Source organism: Trichomonas vaginalis, chromosome I (genome assembly GCF_026262505.1).
Source record: "Trichomonas vaginalis G3 chromosome I, whole genome shotgun sequence".
In the NCBI taxonomy this organism is placed as follows: domain Eukaryota; phylum Parabasalia; order Trichomonadida; family Trichomonadidae; genus Trichomonas; species Trichomonas vaginalis.
This window is the reverse complement of record NC_067203.1, coordinates 23,647,370-23,667,245: the sequence shown is the minus strand read 5'-3', so window position 1 is coordinate 23,667,245 and position 19,876 is coordinate 23,647,370. Positions and strand designations below refer to the sequence as shown.

The following is a 19,876-nucleotide window of genomic DNA, read 5'->3' as shown; positions in this document are numbered from 1 at the left end:
GCGCATTAGCAGGAGTTGCATCCAGATTTTTGCCCGCAGTTGGAACAATAGCTAGAGGTGTATTTGGAGTTGGAAGGAAGATTTTGAGTACATTAGGTATACTTAAGAGAAAGCACAACCTATTATACAAACTGTACAGAAAGGTTGGGATGTAGACGAGATGCAGCAAATCTTATTCCAAATCCTGAAACAAGAGGAAAAGTTCAAGGGATGGATGGACAATGTAGGAAGACAAGCAGGAAACTACTATAACAAAGCAAATGATACTATAACCAAGCAGGACACTACATGGACCAAGGTGAAGATTCTTTAACAGAGGATATAACCTGCACAACAATGGGTAAACAATAACCAACCTCAACCGCCTCAAACGTGGGGAATGTAAAGTTTTTTACTGAGATGAAATGAACAATACAGCATTGAGACAAATGGGTTCAAGATGGATTTGTCGACTTCCAGCAGTTACACAACCACGTGTTTGTCAAGTTCTTCCTATACCTCAAGAAGTTTTAGACCGACTTAAAAAACCTAAAACAACCAGTTGAAAAAACAAACCAAACTAAAATTTTTTACTGAGATGAAAATGACCGAAGAAGTTGAAACGGTAGATTTGACACCACAAACAAAAAGTTCAGAACCATTGTCAAAACCTGTCAAAGAAACTTACAGATGAAGAGAAAAATTCAATATAGAAAAGTGCCAGGTCTGGAAATACAAACCCTAACTACAAAGTCACTTTTCATAGAAATGGAACGGCTAGTATCTCAAAAAAAAGAAACAGACTCTCACAAATAAAATATTGAAGTCTGAAGGAGCTTTCGAGACAACAGATGGAAAAGTTTACTTCACTGACCAACAGTTCATTATAGAACATCTCATTGACTTAGAGTCGAAATATTCTAAACTTTACAACAAACACAAAAAGTTGAAAGGAAAACAAAAACAAATGGCATATGATATTTATGAAGATGTTGACGACACAACCATACCTGCAAGTGAGGTAAAGTCAGAGGAACCGAAAAGTGACGAAAAACCGATAGAAGAAGAAAACCAAAAACTGAAGATAAACCAAAACCAAAGTTTAGTTTCCAAACTAAACCAAGTCAACCTTCATTAGCTGGTATGGGTTGGCGTCAAAGACTTATGGCAGCAGGCGGTTATGTAAAGTAAAGAAAAAAATATTTTTTTATTTTTATAAAAATGCCCCATAGAATGGATAGAACTGCTAGAATAAAAGCAGAGTTAGAAAGATATGGTTGGAAGTTTCAAAGAATTTAAATATAGGAAGGGAAGACCCATAAAAGTCTATGACAAATTGTCTGGTCTTCGCTATGAAATGGACTTGGAAACAGCACGCGCAAATTATCCAAACAGACTAGAGAGGTTAGAAGAAGAACGTCTTATGGACATGCCTTTCGATGTTAGTGAACCTCAAGTTGAAGGACACGACGGCTTTGCCAGATTCTACTGGAAACATGACGAACAATTGCATCCTTTGAGAAGGAAAAAAGGAAAAGGTGAAGACGCACATGCTCCCATGGAAAGAACAAGATATGCATATGAGAAGTATCGTGAAGTTAGAAGTCAAATTACATCTGGTCGAACCTTTACAGTAAACTTTGACGAAGGAAAGAACAAAGAAGGCTTCATGGGAGTACTTGCTGCAATTCAAGACGGAAATAAGAAAGGATACAATCTCAGATTGACCATAACAGATTTGGATGGTCACATTTACTATGCACATGGCAATGTCACAACAGCCAATGCTTCTTGACGCTTTCAAGACTACAAAGAGAGAACAAATGGTTGACTCCGACTCAGACATTTTGAATGCAATTGAAGGAATTGCAAGTGTAAGTTCGAATGGTACCAACCTAACCCTCAAGCAGTCAGACAACATGCTGGATACTTCCCGTTCATAAATAAGTCTGACATTGACTTGACAAGGTATGGAATTTACAATTCAATTGAAACAATTGTCAATGAACCTTGTATTCTTACATGTCTCAGGAACTCTGGTCTTGTTACAGATGAGAAGATGAAGTATCTTGAGTCATGTGTGAAGACAAGGTACATTCTCAGAGGTCAATTGGCAAAAATTGCACCGTTGGCAAATGTCAATATCCGAGTCAACATACCTACAGCTAAAGGTTCTTCACATGACGACTATGTTGTTGACAAAGACTTACCATGGTTGAAGATTGTAATTGTCCACAACCACTTCATGTTGAACGAAAGTCTTACAAACCCATTGTTCGGAAAAGGCAAGTGCAACATTGTCAGAGCTGTAAACATTCTTTTCGAGAAAGGTTTGTTGGAACCAATTCCAGATGACAAGCTGACAGAAACTTTTGTACCAAAAGACGAAACAAACTTTTCATTGTTAGCAAGACCAAAAGTTGTTCCAGACAAAGTTCTAGCACAAAAGAAGTACACGTTCCAAAAGGAGTTGGATTGTTCGGATACCAACCTGAACCAGAAGAACTTCCAATGAGGTTGCAAGAACTTCAAGATGCTATAAACAAACTTCCATTGAGACATCCAATTGACGTCAAATTGTATTGGAGAGCATCTGAGTTAGGTCAGAAGGTTTTATATGAAACAGGTTGCTTCGACGATGTTTATGAGATAGCAGGCGAAGTTTCTCAGAAGATAAGAGACTCACTTGAATTTCCACGAACTGGACCCATTGGTTGCGACAAGTTCGACTCAGATGAAAAGATATACTATGTCGACCTTAACGCTGCATACATGAGGTTCGTCCAATATATCCCGACTGGAATTCCAAACGAAGATGGTGAGTTCCCAGGAAGGAACTATACAGTTGGAAAAGTCATACAACAACTGTATGATATTAGGAAAGCTTCAAACCCCAAACTTGCAATGACACTCAAATTGCTTATGAATTCGACATGGGGATATTCCATTAAGAAACCTCAAGAGATGAAGAGTAAACATTATGAGAAGGTCGACAACTTTGTTGAAAGGTTTCTCCTTTTGTTTTGAAGTACGAATTCACTCAAGGTCAAAGTGGCTTAGTAACCACAGTAAAACCTATTGTCGAACATTGGTCTTACCCTCAGTTCGCAAAGGCAGTCCTTGACAACTACAACAAATTCTTCTCCGAAGTCAAATCCAAAGTGAAGGTTTACTATGAGAACATTGACGCACTCATGACGAACGAAGAAGGCTATAACAAACTCATTGAAATGGGTGGTCGGTGAAAAGATGGGTCAATTCAAATTGGACAAAATTTTCACCGAAGTTCATGTCCTCTCCAAGCGTAAGTACTGGGGCATACTTGAAGACGGCACAGAAATAAAACATTGCATGAAATAAAAAATTTTTATTCGAATTTGAATCGGACAGGTCGAGTTACACCATTCTTGGTCTCAAACTCATATATAACCTGTTTGTCTGTATTTTCGTCGACTATGGCACGAGACACGAACATTGACCAAACGGACAAAAAGTGTCATTTCAGATGGTCCGCAGCCAATCGCATTCGAGCACTTCGAAGAAGCCTTACGTTCCAAGGGAGAGGGTGTCTGGTGCAAGGCAGAGGTCATGAGACTCTACGAGCAGTACATCCTCAATGCCTGGGAGGACAAATCGTCCTTGGATTGGCAATTCTACCAACTCCTCTGGGACGACCTCCTACGCAACTGGGATGACGAAAGAGTCCAATTCAGGGTCAGGAACTACTTGTCCAAATTCTCCTTAATTTAAGCTACTTAACTAAATAAACACCTAAATTTACTCGGGGTTTCCCCCTAAAATAAAATTTTTTTACTCTTAGAACCACTCGAGGTTCTCCTTACGGTTGTTGAGCTTGTCACCGTCAATGTGTCTGACCTTCGTCTTCTTGTTGGATTTGGAACCCATTGAATTGCGACAAGCTTGCCCATGGAGATTGAACCGCGATTCCGAAGGGTAAGGTTCAAGTGTCCCAAGTTGTTGAGGACTGGGGTAAGAACCTTGCCTGTCTCCTTGTTGCGGATTTGGTATGGGTAGGGTTGGGAAATTTCGTAAGTGTCATCGGCAACAAGGGTTGCCCAAACTTCCTCTTCTTCGTGTTTCTCTTCTTCCTCTTCTTCCTCTTCTTCTCTCTTCCTCGACAATTCCTTCTTCAATTCTGTGTTCACGAATACGGTGTTGGAGGTTCTGTCCTTTCCGAGTACCTTCCAGATGGCGTCTATCTCTTCGAAGAAACGGTAGATGAGTCTGGCAAGGTCTCGGTTCTCTCTCTCGTAAATGCGCAAGGTTTCCGTCAAATCTTCAGGCTTTCTCATTGGAAGCTTGGTTCATGAGGACATCGGCTTTGAGCTTGGTCATCTCTTCCATAAGACTACTTTGGAGAGTCTTAACGGTGTTTGTCAGATGAGCTTTCAAATTCAAAATTTGAATTTGAACTGGGCGCTTGTCTGGCAACATTGAAAGGACATCTGCCATTGTGTTCGGCTTCGGTGCTTGTTCGGACATCGAAAAAATGAAGTGGTTTGAGAATGACGGTTTTACTTCAAAAAGCTTGTTATGACGGTTAAGTCATACAACAAGTTTAAAATAATATCTTGTTCTTCTTCTGAACGTTTGTTGTCTCTTCCGATAAAAGTTTCGAACATGAGAACCAAAAAACGTTTTTTGAGATTGCGGAAGAGTTCAGGCAAACGTTCATATTCTGGATATGTTGGGAGCAGTTCAAAACATCTGAGCTGACTTTCGGACAAAATTGGGACAATGTCAGAAAATTCATCTTTGGTCGGACTGCTTGAAGGTAAGTCCCTTACATGTAAGTAGCTCTGGTAAAGTCTTCTCATTTCTGCTAACTTTTGGAGTATAGCTTCGTAGTTTAGAAGTTTTAATTTTAATTGTCTTATTCCACTCTTTACTTCTAAACGGTAACTATCCATGAGGTCAAGAGTAGCTTTGGTAGCTTTAAGTGGAGCTATCTGTTCCTTGACTTGCAATTTTGGTTGCAATTGTGGTTTGAGCTCCTTCAAGTTCGCCGTCTATGTCGTTCTCAACACCTTCAACCATAGCTTGAAACTCTTCATCGGTCCATTGAGATTGGTGTGGGACGAATTTAACTTGCTTCATTCAAAAAAGAAAAAAAAATGTTTTTACTCAAAGCGTGCCATATAGATGGCTATAAGAAACTTACCAGAAGGCTTCTTCTTCACATGAGTCTTCGGCAACTTGAGTGTTCTTGTTGGAGTTGGGTCTGGAATTTCAATTCTCTCTCGAGCGCAACAACAGATGTCAGAATAACATTCCCCACTGTCTTTCTTGCCACCATAAATTGTGTATTGACCGAACTTGCATTTGCAGGAAGACCGGTCAATACAAGGTTCACAGTTGAAATAGTTGTACACAAACCTGTTGAGTACGAGTGTGAGTAAAAACATAAAAAAAGTGAAGTTAAAATGAGATGTTTACTGAATTGGTTGGATGTCGCCTTCTGAGGTTATGAAGAACGGCTGTCCAGAGTAGTGAAGTAGTGCTCTGAGAATTTGTGTAATTCGTGGAATTGGGCTCTCACGATATGGAAGTAGTATCCAAGGACGTTTCATGAAGAACTTCAAGAGGGCTTCTTTCTTCACATCCTTAATATCATCGAATGCAGTGCCTTCTGGAACTTGAATTGCAACACCTGTTTCAATTTCCAACTTTAAGACACTATTCTTGGACAACCAGAAGCCAATGGACTTGCTTGGTTTGCACTTGCTGAGATATTCCTTCACGGTTTCATTTACCTCAATTAGATAAATTGCTTCGTCTAAGGGGTCAAGCTCCATACTGAGTCAGTACAATATTGTACTTTTTCAAGACAATGTTGTACTTTTTCAAGACAATGTTGTACTTTTTCAAGACAATGTTGTACTTTTTCAAGACAATGTTGTACTTTTTCAGAACAATGTTGTATAAATTCAGTACAATGTCTCTCAAATTTGAGTACGGCTGTACTTTTTCAGAACAAGTCTTGAACTTTTTCAGAACAATGTTGTACTTTTTCAGAACAATGTTGTACTTTTTCAAGACAATGTTGTACTTTTTCAAGACAATGTTGTACTTTTTCAAGACAATGTTGTACTTTTTCAAGACAATATTGTACTTTTTCAAGACAATATTGTACTTTTTCAAGACAATATTATATTGTTTCAGAACAAAGACGGTTAAGACACAAACGAATGTCCGACGTCCCACCTACTGAACCCGTTCCACAGCCAGAAGAACAGCATGCTCCAGCACCACAACAGGTTCCACCTCCACAAGGCTCCCACAGCAACCTCAGTTCCAACAAGGACCTCCGAATTACTACCAATTTCCACCTCAAGGTTACTACCCACCACAAGGCTTTCCAAACTACCCACCACAAGGCTTTCCAAACTACCCTCCTCAACCCATGCCTTACTTCCCTAACCCTTGGATGTTCATGTCAAACCCTCCACCCCAATTCAATTCAATCTCAGTCAAGAGAGACCAAGAGTTCGAAGAAGGTCTGAACCGTTTACGCAAAGAGTATGCCACAGCCCCTATGGAAGACAGGCTCTCACTCTCTTCCCTCAAATCGACCGATTCGACTCGTACCACAGATTCGGTTCGTGACCGTGAAGACTACCTCAAGCAGTCTGAGAGACTCTTCATCCTACAACCATTTACAACTGGAGCTCTCAAGAACATGCGCAATTACGAAGGTCAGACACCAGCTGGAGACCGCAAAACAGACGTACTCGCAAGAGCAGTCCAACTGGTCAAGACAAAGACGAGATAGTCGACTTCATTCTTGCAGCTTGCCCATACAAGTAAAAAAATAAACAATTACGAGTTAAACTTTTTATTCTTTCTTTTCTGAGTTGTTTAGAGCTGGTTTCTCTTGTAGAAACCTTTCGTACTCTTCCATGGTCATGTAATTGCGAATTTGGTACGCAATTCCAGGTTCGTTGTTTTTGAACCTTACGTATGTAACGCTTCCATCCTCCTCAGGGAAGTAAGCTGCTAACATCTGACCAAGTTTTCTCGGTGACTCGGAGCTCATAAAAATGTCACTTTTTAAACGTTAAGTTTTTAGTCTTATTTTACCCTTTGTTTACCCTTTGTTTGTCAAGGTAGTATTGGAGTGCAATTTCTCCAAATTCTCTGTGTCGGAGTTCTTCAGCATTTTCCAAGGTGTACCTGGAGAACTCAAAGAAGTTGTCAAGAACATACTGCCATGCTGCTCTTCTGAGTTCGTCGGTATTTTGGAAGTGTTGCACCTTCGAGTCTTCGGACATGAAAAAATAACACTTTTTCTATTAAACCGTTTACAATTTGAATTTTGTTGCTGAATTCGGCAAAAATATATTTTAGGGTAGAAGGTTAGATATAACCTCTTTTCTAACCTCTTTTCTAACCTCATGAATTTTCATGAATTTTATACAGAAAATGCTTGTTTTGAGGTCGAGCCACTTTTGGCTCCACCGTATTCTTTCAACCAAAACTCATGAATTCGGCAAAAATATATTTTAGGGTAGAAGGTTAGATATAACCTCTTTTCTAACCTCTTTTCTACCCTCTTGAATTTGTCATGAGTTTTCCCGAAATAAAAAATAAAGTTGGTTTTTTTAAAAAAATATTTTTTTATTTTTATTGTAAGAACATGTTAGCAACAACAGCACCAAACTCGTTAGTCATGAACCCAACTTCAATGTTAGTAGAGATGAAAAGCTTCATTCCTTCTTCATATACTTTCGAAACAAAAATCCAGAAGATAAAGCAAGAACTTTTAACAAGTAATTTAGACTGTAGTGCGAAAGATGAAACAAATGAACAGTATCTTTATGAAATGCAGGATATTATTGACCATTTACCCAAATTGCCTGAAATCCAACAAAAAGCTACTATTCCTGAATTCGATGAAATAGAAGTCAAAGCAACTGACTCAGTAGAAATAAAGAAGTTCATACGAAAGGTAAATTATGATTTTCTTGGATTTCATTGCAACCAAAGTCATGGACAAAGATTGCGACATGGTATATAAGAACATCTCTGACATATACAAATGAAGTTTAAGACCTACGACAACTTTGTTTCGTTAGTTGCAAAATGTGTTGGCAATAAGAGATAAAGATAGAAGGGTAAGTATGGAATGAACAATAAAACCCGCAACTTTTGAGTTAAGAAAGAGCAATTGACGCCTTAGTCATACTAGCAGGTAAGATTTCAATGTACAATGCTAAAATGAACCCACAATGTTCAAAATGTAAAGCAGCAATGAGGAAATATAACTACTCCGTCAAAGAGATAGAACGTATGCGAAACGACTATGCTGACTTAAAGAAAGAAGTAGAGAAACCAGCAGAAGATAAAATGGACATGTTGACATTTCTGAACAAAAACTATCCAACAGCTGACGATTTCCTTCTTTCAGATGTCAAGAAGAAATATAAAGAAACCTTCGGCATTGTTAAAACATTCGATGTACTGACAGAAGAAATAGAAGCTACGAAATTGTTTAGAATTTCACGAATTCACAATGTTTACCATGTAAAACGCTTATAAAATAACTGGGGTAGAAAAGAGGTTAGATATCGGGTAGATATACCCTTCTACCCTAAAATATATTTTTATTGAATTCTGAGTAAAATTCTGAGTAAAATGACATATGGAACACGTACTTTTTCAGTAAGGACATATGGGGTAGAAATGAGGTTAGAAATCGGGTTAGATATACCCATCTACCCTAAAAATATATTTTTATTGAATTCAGCACAAAACTCTTTATTTTTATTGACTTTTTACAATTTGAACTTTGTTCGCGTAGATGTGAATTCTGAAAGAAGTATGAGGGTCTTGTATGACTTTGTACTTCTCCCATAGTTCATGTCTGTCAAACTTACCTGCCATGGACTCTTTCATAAGTTCCATGAAATCGTCTTCGGACAATCCAGGGAAAAGTATGATATCAGTAAGTATTCTTTTAACATCCTTACTTAAACTCTTTGCTGTCTGTACACAAATGACAACAGAGATGTTAAAGTGCCTGAGCTTCTTAAGAATTCGACACATGTCTTGTTCTCTGTTCTTTAACAAAGGATGAGAGGCGAAATCATCTAAGATAAGAAGACATCTGTGAGGGTAAGTCTTCCAATCGTAAGATTGCAATTTCTTCGAAATGTATTCTATCTCTTTCTGTTTGTTTCTGAAGTGTTTCTTCTCTAATATTCTCTGCATTTCCTCATTTGGGTCTTTAAACTTCGAATTTATATACTCATTTATAGCATTGTACTTCAAAACTCTTCTTTGGTACTTCTTTATCCAATCCAACAACTCAGAGTCTTTTATACATACTAACTTAGACTTTTTTATAATATCTTTGAACGAATTTACGGTTTGGTCAAATTGACCAGAAGTACTACAAATAACAACTAACTCATAGAATGGGTTCTTCTCATCTAGTTCTTGTTGTTGTGCAGCCATTTTAAGATAAGTGAAAGTCTTACCCGACCCAGGTGGTGCGATTAGACCTGTTATACCATTCTGAGCAAATAAGAACTTGTCATGTATGGGTTTTATCTGAGCATTTTCCAACTTCCTCTTGTTCTTATTTAAAACATTCTCAAATTTCTTGTCAATGTCAGCAAACTTTTTTTCTAACATATTTTTAGAAAAATTAAAATTTTTATCTTTTGAAAATGTCTAGCGATTTCGCTATCTATATTCGAGACAAGCTTTTCGACAGCAAAACATCTGTCGACCATAAAATCTTACATAGTGTAAACAAGAAAGGTGAATTTGTTCTAAAGTTCTGTTTCTGGGAATATGACAAGAACCATAAAACATTAGCAGAGAAGTCTTTAAGTTTGTCAATGACAGACTTGTTGACAGAGATGACGCCGATTGGAAAGATGAAGTCCAACAAAAGTTCTTAGAATGCAAAGAAGGCACATGCGCTGTTCTTGAAGATGAAATAGAAAACAGAATAGAAGAGCTATTAAAGGACAAAGAACTTTTACATAAATATGGTTGCGCCAAATTTGACATAACTCCACCAGAGAAGAAGAAGAAGAGAGAAAAGAAAGAAAAGAAAGTAGAAGAAAAGAAAGTAGAAGAAGAGAAGAAAGAACCAGAGCCAGAGCCAGAGAAGAAGAAATTTGACATGTAAAAATAAACTTTTATTTTTAGAACATTTCTGGGTCAATGTCAATGTTCTCTTCCTCTTTAGGAGCAAACACTGGCTTAGACTCTAAAATCTTTTTACCCAATTTACCTTGAACTTCAACTATCTTAGACTCATAATATTCATAGTCGTCTGCTTTCTTTGGTTCATAAGGTATAACAAGTTTGTATGCTTTGCCTTCTTTAAGGTTTGAAAACCTTCTGTCAAAATTTTCTTTGACTGCTAACAAACCTTCTATGTCTAAGTCTTCAAATTTCGCACCATTTTTAGTCACAATAGCAAACTTAACTGGTTCGATGTTCCAAACTTTGTCAAATGTAGACTTTTCAAAATGGTAGAAGTAAACATTCAAATAAGCGAATGGAGCTAACTTATCTTTGACTTCTGTCATATATTTGTTGACTGAAATATATTTCGTCATCTTTTCTATCGGATAAAAAAATATTTTTTTTAAATTTACTCAGAAAAATTATTTCTTTCTATATTTGCCATTCCGAACTTCGAAAAGATGTTTTATACCAGCATAGAATTTTTCTCTAGAGCTTAGTCTTATATCGTTTTCATGACAATATTTTCTATATTCTTCATATAAAGCCTTTTTTTCATACATTTCATAAGGACAATCTAACCAGAATAGCGCATATCTATTTTCGTTATCTAGGTCTTTTCCAACAAACTCAGCGTACATTTCAAATAAAATAAAAATATATATTTTTTATAAAATTTACTCAGAAAAATTTTTCTTTGTATATACGCCGTTCTGTATGTCTAAAAGATTTTTGACATTTGCCAAGAATGTTCGTTTAGACGCTGCCATATAACCATACTCTTGACAATATTGTTTATATTCATCGTACAATGACCTTTCATCTAAACACTCAAAGTTAGTCTCATCTATAAACAGTTCATATACACTCTTGTTTGCTTCTAACAATGTTTGTCTTTCTTCGGTATGTGGAATTTGTCTTGGATTGAACTTAGAAATATCTAATGTCATAAAATATGAGAACAAGTGGTTGTAAAAGTTAGGTGTCAAAGTTTCTGCTAAGTCGTCAAAATATTCTGTATCTTGCATATGAGAATCTGACGTTCTGACAACTACATATCTTCTGTCAGAACTTTCTAACTTCATCGGAACAACATTGTTTGAAACCATGATGAAATTTGCAACATTTTCACAAACTCTTTGGTCTTTATACTTTCTTTCAACAACTCCAACTTTGTCTGTTATAAGACTCTTCAAAGCATCTGAGTTCAAAACTTTTGTTGTATCTATACTTTGAAGTTCATTGCAAACTATAAGTTTCATATTCTCTATTGAGGAGTTAAACTTACCGCAGATGTTTTCTAAGTTTGTCATATTCGGGTTCGAATAGCCCTCTAACAGTTTGCACAAAATATCTGTAAAGAATGTGTTCTTACCAGTTCCTTGTTTTCCAATTATAATGAGAGCAGTTTCATTTTTAGCACTTGGATGTTGTAAGATGTTTGCAAACCAACATAAGATATACTCATAAACCTTTTCGTTTCCATTGCATATAATTTCTTTGACATGGTCTAACCAAGCTTCTATAATATTTTCTTTCCATTCTACTTGTTCATATTTATATCCAGTGAAGATAGAATAGAAGTTTGGAGATGGTGTATAGAACTTTATACCACGAACTGAAAAATCTTCTAACTTTGACAATAAGATATCCCAAGCATCTAACATCTTCATGCCAACTTGTACGACTTTTATTTTCTTAAGTTTCTGTCTACATTCTTGTTCTGAAACTATTGTCGCTCTTGGTTTGTTAAAGACAACATCCCATTCTTTCATAACATAACATTCTGGGGCAGAGTCGACATAAATGACTAAACGTTTCAAATTCTCGACTGCTTTGTTATAGTCTCTAAATGGACACATATTTCTGAACGCTTGGAAGTCATAAAAATCTGAAACGTCTATTCTGTACATTTTTATAAAAATAAAAAAAATATTTTTTTTATTCTTGACTTTGTTGTTGCATTTGTTCCATTTGTTGCATTTGTTGTTCTTGAGCTATTTGTTGTTGAAGTTGTTCTTGTAGTACAATACTTTCACCAGTTGCATCTTCCAATTCGAAACTTTCTGCCGTCATTGACAAATACATAGGACATAAAAGTTTTTACAGGAACAAAGTTTGCGTCGACTAAGGTTAAGTTTATGTTTGCTAAAGTGTTTGAGTTCACTAAAGCTGAAAACTCTGCATTCGAATGAACAATAGGCAAACCAGCAGAGAAAGTGTTGTTTATACGCATGAGTATCTTTTGGTCATAGTAGTTTCTGTCGACATTCGAATAGCACTTTGAACCTAAGTTTGAAACAATATATAAAATAGGTGTACTTAAAGTCAATGGAACAGACATTCCTTGTATGACACCTTTTCCTGTTATAGGAAACTGTTGGTAGTAAAAACCAGATATAAGTTTTGTATTATAGCTCATATCGTTTATAGTAAACTCAGTCGGACATCCAAACATAATGAAACCTGCTCTAGTTGCAGCACATGTTACATCCGTCCTTAAAGTATTAAATAAGTCAACAAAACCTGTTGGTGGTATATCTGAGTAAGTATCTTCAAAGAAGTATTTTTACCATTCACAACAACAAAGTCTTCTGGTGTCAAAAGAGCAAACAGGCTTTAGTCGTCATCGTGTTTAAGGTCAGTTTACAATATCGTCCTTGAGGACTTTGTAAGTTTGTTGTTATAGAATTATATGACTCAGGGTTTTTAGTCGTAATAGTATAAACCACTATGTCTTCTGCCATTTACTTAGCAAGTAAATTTTAATGAAATGTTGTGGTCGTCAAATATTTTTATGACGTCTGGGAAACTATATTTTAAGTTCAACGTTTCACCTCCTTTCATAACGTATATCTTGTCAATGACATTGTATGAAACACCACAGCAAGCAATGTCGGGTTCTATTTTTTGATGTTTATATCGTCTGCCTCTGTCAAAAGTTTCAATAGTTCTTTCAAAATTTCATGAGGTGCGATGACATATGAGTTCACTTTTACAGGGTTGTGCTCAACCAAGTTTAACATTATACCCAAAGCTGACAAATCTTCTCCTGAGTTTTAAGTTTGTCTTTAAGTTGTTGGTAGTCGTTTCGAATATCTGCAACAGAACTTAAGTCTCTGCTAACTTCAGGATATGTTGGTTGTTCTTTTACAGGAACTATTGTTATACCATCTTCGTCTTCGTATGGTTTCCCCACTTCAACATCTCTTCTTTGACATTGACAACAACACTTTGACTGTTTGTTTGAGTTGGTGAATTTAACTTCACATCTGCCACCGCCATTAAACCTTTTGAAACACTTACGCTTCTATTTTTCGGAAATGACATTTTACTTAGAATAAAAAGATGGACGTATTTGAGTATCTCTTCGAATTGAAGCAGAACAAAGTTTACACACACAAACAATACAAATACATTGACAGAATAGTTCTTTATACAAACAATGGAAAATGTTATAGAATAGCAGTCTTTGCTGAACCAAAATATTTTCATAAAGCAAAGAAAGTTGGTATAACTGAAATGGTGAAAGTTCTTGAAGCAGACAAAAATATAACAACAAAACTGACCGATATTTCTAAAGGAAAGTTTATAATACAATTTTATGTCAAAACTGGCGTACTGTCAATATTTGACGGAGAGAAGTCAGTTCAAGAACAACTTACTGACCTGCTGCCAAAATCTGCTCGATGGAAGCTGTCGTTATGCCAATCTGAGGAGCCCCAGCAGGTTTCATCGAACGAATCTTCAAAAGAGCATCTTCCGTGAAAAGTGCTATTGGTTTTGTAAACTTCTTTGCTTTCAATTCATTTGGACCGTCTCTGTCACCAGTATATTGTATTTGAACTGTACCAACAGTTGAAATACCACCCATAAAGTCTTCTGAGTCAGCAAATGGAATGCCAAGCCAAAAGTTTGAACGGTCTCCATTTGTATATTGAGTGTTTTGAGCTCCTGTATGGGTCCATACTTTCACATATGGCATAATAGAACTTTGCATTTCAGGGTTAATGGTTGTTGTGAAGTTGTTGTTAAAGTTCATAGCATCTAATGTCAAGTTGTATGACCTCATATCCTCAACTGTAGAATATTCTTCTCTTGGATAATATTTGCCATCTATGTTTATATGGTATTTAATACCAGGGTTGTAGAAACAAGAATAGTCATTTATAGTTCGTCTGAACAGTACAAACATAGTATCTGCATGTTTCATTGCAGTTGTTAAAGCAATATCTGTTCTTGCACCTGGGTCAGCACTTTGGTTTCCAACTTCACCTGCAAAGTCTTTGACAGATATTTGGTGTATAGGGAACATAAGTGGAACTGCAATATATTTGGCAGCTAAAGCATTTGAAATATCTGGGTCCAACATATAGACTGCAAGTCTGCTTTCTATTCTCTTGCATTCAAACTTTTCGCATGTGAACTTAACTGGGTCCCAAGCAGTTCCAGCAGCATTGAAGTAGTAGTTTACTTCAGTGTTGAGGTTTGAGAAACCAAAGTCTAAGTCAACTTTGTCTTTGCAAAATTCGGCGAATGACGTTTGATTTGCTCCCTTTACGTCTGTAAGAGTGAATGGGTCTTGTGTTGGTGCAATGACTAAGTTATTTTTGCTTGGAGTAAGTTCGATAGAAATTTTTCCTGCCCAGTTTGGCAAGTATCTTAAAAACCTGAAGATGAGGAAAGATGACAAAGGAACTCTAAGTTTCAATTTTACTTTGGTTACTGCTGCTGCAGTTTGTCCAGAAAGGTCAACATAAACTCCTGGAACGTTAGGGTCAAGTCTTCTTATTTTCTCAATAGTTGCATACTGGTCTGTTTGTTCTCTAGCTTGTGGTTGTACTGAGTTTCTCAAAGCGAACCATTCATAGTTTGCCCATGTTACTGTTTGAACTAAGTCAGAGTTAGAATATATCTTATATCCCATGAAAACTTCTGGAGCATATTGGTATCCGACATAGAAAATTCCATTGCAACCTTTCTTGTCAGACAACTTGGCAGAAGGTTTTATTTCAATGTCTTGTTCCACGTATAAGAAAGAGTTGTCAATAGAAATAATATGAAACCTGTCGCAAGCAATATCTACTGTTGTTGAAGAACCTTCTCCAAACTCACCTACGTTTCCATAAGAAACAGCAGTTGTATATTCGTAAGTTCCAGGAACTATTTCTGACCTTCTAATGGCATTGTCGCATTCGTTATACCATTCGGAAACATTTCCATTCATAGCATCCAAAACTGTTGGCGTTATATTCTGAGCGGCGTACATTTCATATGAGTAAAAATATAGAATAGTTGGATTTATATGTCATAATAGAACCCACGTGGACCAAGCTTTACTTTCTTCCTGACTGAGTTTTTAACTCTTCTTTTTCCTTCATTGCCCTCTGCTTGAAGTTGTTGCATCTTTGCATTATGTTCATCTAGTATGTTGCAAATTTCCCATGTCCTTTTTGCCTTTTGGCTCTGGTCGCCCATCTCAGGTAACCTATATCCTAGAAAGAGTTTGTCATAGTCTGTATTTGAGTCTTCGCGTATTGTTTGCATGACTCTTTCCTGAGTTTCCGGTTCAAGCTCTTCAAACAGTGCCTGTCCATATGGAATATGCTCGTTTCCAAATATATGTTTTTGTAGCCATTCTGGTTTTCTTTCCATGTTACCAACTATATCTTTTGTGAATGGGAAAGCTTCTACCCAATCTTTCAGTCTTGCGTCGTTTATTTCTGTAGTTGGTTTTATTTTGTCAAGGAACATGTTTTTCAATACTAACATTTCATTTGGTACTGTCCATTTGAGTTTTCTTAAATATTCATCCCTTCTCGTTCATTGTCTGCAAAGTAAGTTTTTATGACATTTTGTAAACTTTCGTTTGCAAGGTCATGTACAATAGGTTCTCTTCCTTCGCTGTCCATAACTTTCTTTCTAAACTCTTCACCAAATATACATCTCTATGGTTCTGTGTAGTTCTTTGAGATAAATGTTCTAGAACGTCAGGTGTTATATTTCCATCAGCCATGTTCATTTCATACTGGTCCAAAATATCTGCATCTTTCATATCTTTCAATGGCATTAAGCCGCGCTGAAAATACCAGCTATATCTGGTTCACCATTCACTTCCATTGCGTCTACAACTTCTTGGAATTGAGGTTGTAAGTTTATGAACCACCTATCCGGATTAGCTTTATGACCCCATCTCATTGTAGTTCCATCGTCTGCAGAAACAAAAGTAGGTTTGTTTCCATCTTGGTTAGGTTCTGAATGAACTTTAAACAATGTTTCATTTCTATATGTTTTCTTGAAATTTAACCTTTTATCTTCACCGAGTTCATCCGAAGATTGAACGTTAAATGCTCGTAAGTAAAAAGGGTTGTTGTATTTGTGTACATTTTTTTTCAGTTACTTCCATTCTATGCTGAATATTTTCATCTGGTGTTGGAGTCTTTTGTATGTCGGCAAACATTTTTTCGATATTCTTCTACTATGTCAGCCGAATTTTTTTTAGACTCTTGGAAATATTCCATATTCTCCGCATACTCTTGTTGAGGGTCAAGATTTTTCGGCTGTTCCAAATCTTCATCTAGTTCTGTGAAGTTAGTTTCCAAAGGAGTGACTTGTTCGTTTCCTTCAGGCTCTTCTAGCTGTTGTTGCTGAACTATTTCTTCCATGTCTGGTTGTATCTGAACTTCTTCCTGTGGAGTTTCTTGTACCTCATCTGCTGGCATTTCATATATCCGAGACCGTTTTTAACAATTTCCCTATTACGTCATCCGCATTCAAAGCTTTTGTTCTTTCGTTCCGTCTCTATTTTTTACGCGTTTCATGACGAAAGTTGAATTGTCATTTAGCTCTGACATCAAATATCTCGGAGTAAATTCTTCATGTCATTTGGATGATATGCTATTAAATCATATCCCTTAGCGAGCTTGTATTTTCCAGGTTTGATTATATCCGTTTTGGTGCTGAGCCATAAAGCTAAATAGGTTCGGGTCAGTATTTCCATCCTTGAACTTTCCAATAGCTTCTTTATATCTGTCACTAAAGTCAACAGTATCTGGGAAACCACACTCTTCTTTAAGCATTTTTAAGAATTCTTGGTTTCCTTGTTCTCTACTTCTTTTATGTCCTTCTCTGTTTGTGGTTGTTGTTGTGAGGGTTTTGAACTGTTGGTTGCTGTGCTGGTTGTTGTGTTTGTGTTGTGTGGTTGTTGTGTGGTTTGGTGCATGCCTGTGTCTATGTCCATGGTGACGATGTAAATGTTTAGGTAGTCCTGGTGCAGGTGCTTCTCTTGGAGGGTTTGGTGGTTAATAAAATTCCACCAGCTGGCACATATGTTCCATCTGCAGCGTAATGTCCTACCTGACTTTTCTTCTTAAGAAAGCATTTACTAGGTCTGTTTTGGTCTGTATTGTAACTCTTTTTCTTGACTTTCCACAAACAGTTGCTCTAACGGCGTCATAGGCGCTTTGAACTGCCTGTCTCGTTGCTGCATCTGTTATTTTCGTCATATTTTGTGCTACTTCTTTTAACTCTTTGTCGAAACCTTCAGACTTCAGTTTCTTTCCAGATGAGAAGTCGTTCACTTGTTTCACCTTACTATGAAGAGCTTCGAAGGCGTTCTTAAAGTCAGCATTTGTTAAAGCTTCATTTGAACTTCTTCATCCGCTTGTATTTTTGTCCTTATTGACCCTATGAGTTGGGCTGCTTTAGCGTTGGCTTGGGCATCTAACCAGTCATTGTTAGCTTTTATATATTCTGCGCTTTTCATTGCCTTTTGCATAGCCGCGTCGTTATTTTTACTTTCTTGTGCTAAGTTTTCATACTGTACGGTTTGGTTTTGCAACTGTAAAAGTTTTTCTCCTTTACATTTGCTTCAACTTCTTTTTATACTCATCGCTATCCATATATGTCTTCAGGGCTTTTTGTTTTATCTCTTCATCTTTCAGTACTTTATATTGAGTAGTATGGTTTTTCAAATTTATGACATCTTGTTCCATTTTTGCTACTTCTGCTGCTTTTTCTGACACTTTTTTGCATATTCCTCTGTACTTAGTTCTTTCAGTTGTTCTTCTTTTCTTTTTCTCTACGTTTAACTCATTGAGTTTCTTTGTGTGTCTGTCATATTCTAGTTTCTTTTCGTTTTCACTTATTTGCTTCTGTATGTCTATGTTTGACTTTTTGACATCTGTTATTTGATTTTTGAGTGAACTCAAATTCATTTGACTTTGAGGGTTATAGGCTGTTCCGTCTGCAGCCCACATAGCCTGCCATTTTCGCTAAAAGTGCCGCTCTTAAACCTCCACTCTGTGCCCAATGACTCGGTTTAAAAGCATAGGATTGCTTGACATTTGTTGCAACATAGTGGGTCATTCAGCATTTGTTGTTGCAACTTTGTTGTGGTGTCAGTTTTTACTTTTGGATGTTCAATGCTCCCTTCCTCTTACGTAATTTACGTAGCTTACGTGGCATTTTAAGTGAAGTTAAAAAGCGGTTTTGACAGATGTTTGTATGACACTTTTTGTTCAGCTCAAAAAACTACTCGGTCAAAGTGTTGTCAGTTTTGTAAAATATTTGTTATATCGTTCTATAATATTTTTTTAAAGTACTCAAATATATACTTTAGAAAAGTGGGTCTATCTCTATGAGCGTTGACGATAGACCATTATTTGTTCGAGCAAATATATACTATCGTATGTTAAAAATATTTTGACAAGTGTAAAGTATGTGTAAGCTCCTTTCTGTCAAAAGTTTGTCCGATGGTGAAAAAAGTATATATAGAAAACAAAAAACGTTTATAGTTCATTCAATATTTGAGATGGAACGGTTTGCCAACGGTAACTATTAAATAAAATAAAAAAATAGAGGGGGTTACCGTTGACGAAAACGGTTTATTTTAAACTTTTCTATGAGTAGTCCGAAAAAACAGTTTATTTTTGTCTAATGGCATTCGCTAGCGTGTTCGCTCCAAATTCACCTGAAGAAATTGCTTGCAGACTTTCAGCGCCCACAGGTTTAGAGCCTCAATATCAAACTGCAGCATCTACACATTCTCCAAGCAGAACAGACAATTCAAATTCAAATTTGTCCTGCAATTCGCTCAATCCAAAGCCACTTTCACTACCAAAAACAATACCAAACGAGCTCCGTATTACAAAGAACCACAGCAACGCTGAACTACGCAAAATACTACTCAGATTGTCTGAAGAATACTTCAATTCAAAGCCAGAAGAAAGAGTTGCTGCAACTTTTAACAAAGAATATTGTGAACAACTCAACAAAGTTCTTGCAGACTTTACCAAACTACAAAAAGAAACACCTGACCCATTCGAATTAGGCGACACAATTGTCAACTATTTTCCAACAATAACAAAGATAGTGTTTGACAGAACTATATGTCAGCTTATTGAAAGTCTTCCACCCAAAGCTGCAAAAAAAGTCGAACAGTTTTGTGTCGAATTCAAATTAAAGAGTTACGGATATCAGATGACGAAGAAGAACGTGAGTACGGACAAGAAACAGCAAAATGGCAATGTCTTAGCTCACTCAACCCCAAGTTCAAACCATTATTTTACTCAGACAACAACACAATTCAAGTACGCAAAATTGCTATTCATTTCGTTAACCAAGCAGAAGACATTGAAGAAGGAGACTCTATCTCAGTTTATGTTTGCTACTG

At 36.7% G+C, this 19,876-nt stretch overlaps 10 protein-coding genes and 4 pseudogenes across 14 annotated transcripts, besides 1 other annotated feature; 6 read left to right on the top strand and 8 right to left on the bottom strand.

The window, feature by feature from the left end:
- Positions 1-19,876: part of a mobile genetic element that runs on past the window's edge.
- Positions 1,213-2,173, top strand: TVAGG3_1038630 (annotated as a pseudogene). Its single transcript has one exon. A coding segment is annotated over exon 1 (961 nt).
- On the top strand, positions 2,491-3,128 carry TVAGG3_1038620 (annotated as a pseudogene). The gene has a single exon. A coding segment is annotated over exon 1 (638 nt).
- TVAGG3_1038610 lies at positions 3,485-3,746 on the top strand (annotated as a pseudogene). Its single transcript has one exon. A coding segment is annotated over exon 1 (262 nt).
- On the bottom strand, positions 4,279-4,482 carry TVAGG3_1038600 (uncharacterized protein; the record flags this gene model as incomplete). The annotated part of the gene is made up of 1 exon (XM_051255405.1): positions 4,279-4,482. One exon carries the CDS (start codon positions 4,480-4,482, stop codon positions 4,279-4,281), a length of 204 nt encoding a protein of 67 aa, XP_051080979.1.
- On the bottom strand, positions 4,936-5,097 carry TVAGG3_1038590 (uncharacterized protein; the record flags this gene model as incomplete). Its single annotated transcript, XM_051255404.1, has 1 exon — positions 4,936-5,097. The coding sequence occupies one exon, from the start codon at positions 5,095-5,097 to the stop codon at positions 4,936-4,938; it is 162 nt and encodes a 53-aa protein (XP_051080978.1).
- Positions 6,836-7,036, bottom strand: TVAGG3_1038580 (uncharacterized protein; the record flags this gene model as incomplete). Its single annotated transcript, XM_051255403.1, has 1 exon — positions 6,836-7,036. One exon carries the CDS (start codon positions 7,034-7,036, stop codon positions 6,836-6,838), a length of 201 nt encoding a protein of 66 aa, XP_051080977.1.
- TVAGG3_1038570 (organellar and viral DNA polymerase type B) lies at positions 8,218-8,538 on the top strand (the record flags this gene model as incomplete). The annotated part of the gene is made up of 1 exon (XM_051255402.1): positions 8,218-8,538. One exon carries the CDS (start codon positions 8,218-8,220, stop codon positions 8,536-8,538), a length of 321 nt encoding a protein of 106 aa, XP_051080976.1.
- On the bottom strand, positions 8,764-9,737 carry TVAGG3_1038560 (annotated as a pseudogene). The gene has a single exon. A coding segment is annotated over exon 1 (974 nt).
- Positions 10,013-10,141, top strand: TVAGG3_1038550 (uncharacterized protein; the record flags this gene model as incomplete). The annotated part of the gene is made up of 1 exon (XM_051255401.1): positions 10,013-10,141. A coding segment is annotated over one exon (129 nt), but the record flags the coding sequence as incomplete, so codon positions are not given.
- On the bottom strand, positions 10,158-10,547 carry TVAGG3_1038540 (protein of unknown function, DUF4108 family; the record flags this gene model as incomplete). The annotated part of the gene is made up of 1 exon (XM_051255400.1): positions 10,158-10,547. One exon carries the CDS (start codon positions 10,545-10,547, stop codon positions 10,158-10,160), a length of 390 nt encoding a protein of 129 aa, XP_051080974.1.
- Positions 10,881-12,116, bottom strand: TVAGG3_1038530 (uncharacterized protein; the record flags this gene model as incomplete). The annotated part of the gene is made up of 1 exon (XM_051255399.1): positions 10,881-12,116. One exon carries the CDS (start codon positions 12,114-12,116, stop codon positions 10,881-10,883), a length of 1,236 nt encoding a protein of 411 aa, XP_051080973.1.
- TVAGG3_1038520 (protein of unknown function, DUF4106 family) lies at positions 13,865-14,416 on the bottom strand (the record flags this gene model as incomplete). The annotated part of the gene is made up of 1 exon (XM_051255398.1): positions 13,865-14,416. One exon carries the CDS (start codon positions 14,414-14,416, stop codon positions 13,865-13,867), a length of 552 nt encoding a protein of 183 aa, XP_051080972.1.
- Positions 14,582-15,430, bottom strand: TVAGG3_1038510 (protein of unknown function, DUF4106 family; the record flags this gene model as incomplete). Its single annotated transcript, XM_051255397.1, has 1 exon — positions 14,582-15,430. A coding segment is annotated over one exon (849 nt), but the record flags the coding sequence as incomplete, so codon positions are not given.
- TVAGG3_1038500 (uncharacterized protein) lies at positions 19,141-19,753 on the top strand (the record flags this gene model as incomplete). Its single annotated transcript, XM_051255396.1, has 1 exon — positions 19,141-19,753. A coding segment is annotated over one exon (613 nt), but the record flags the coding sequence as incomplete, so codon positions are not given.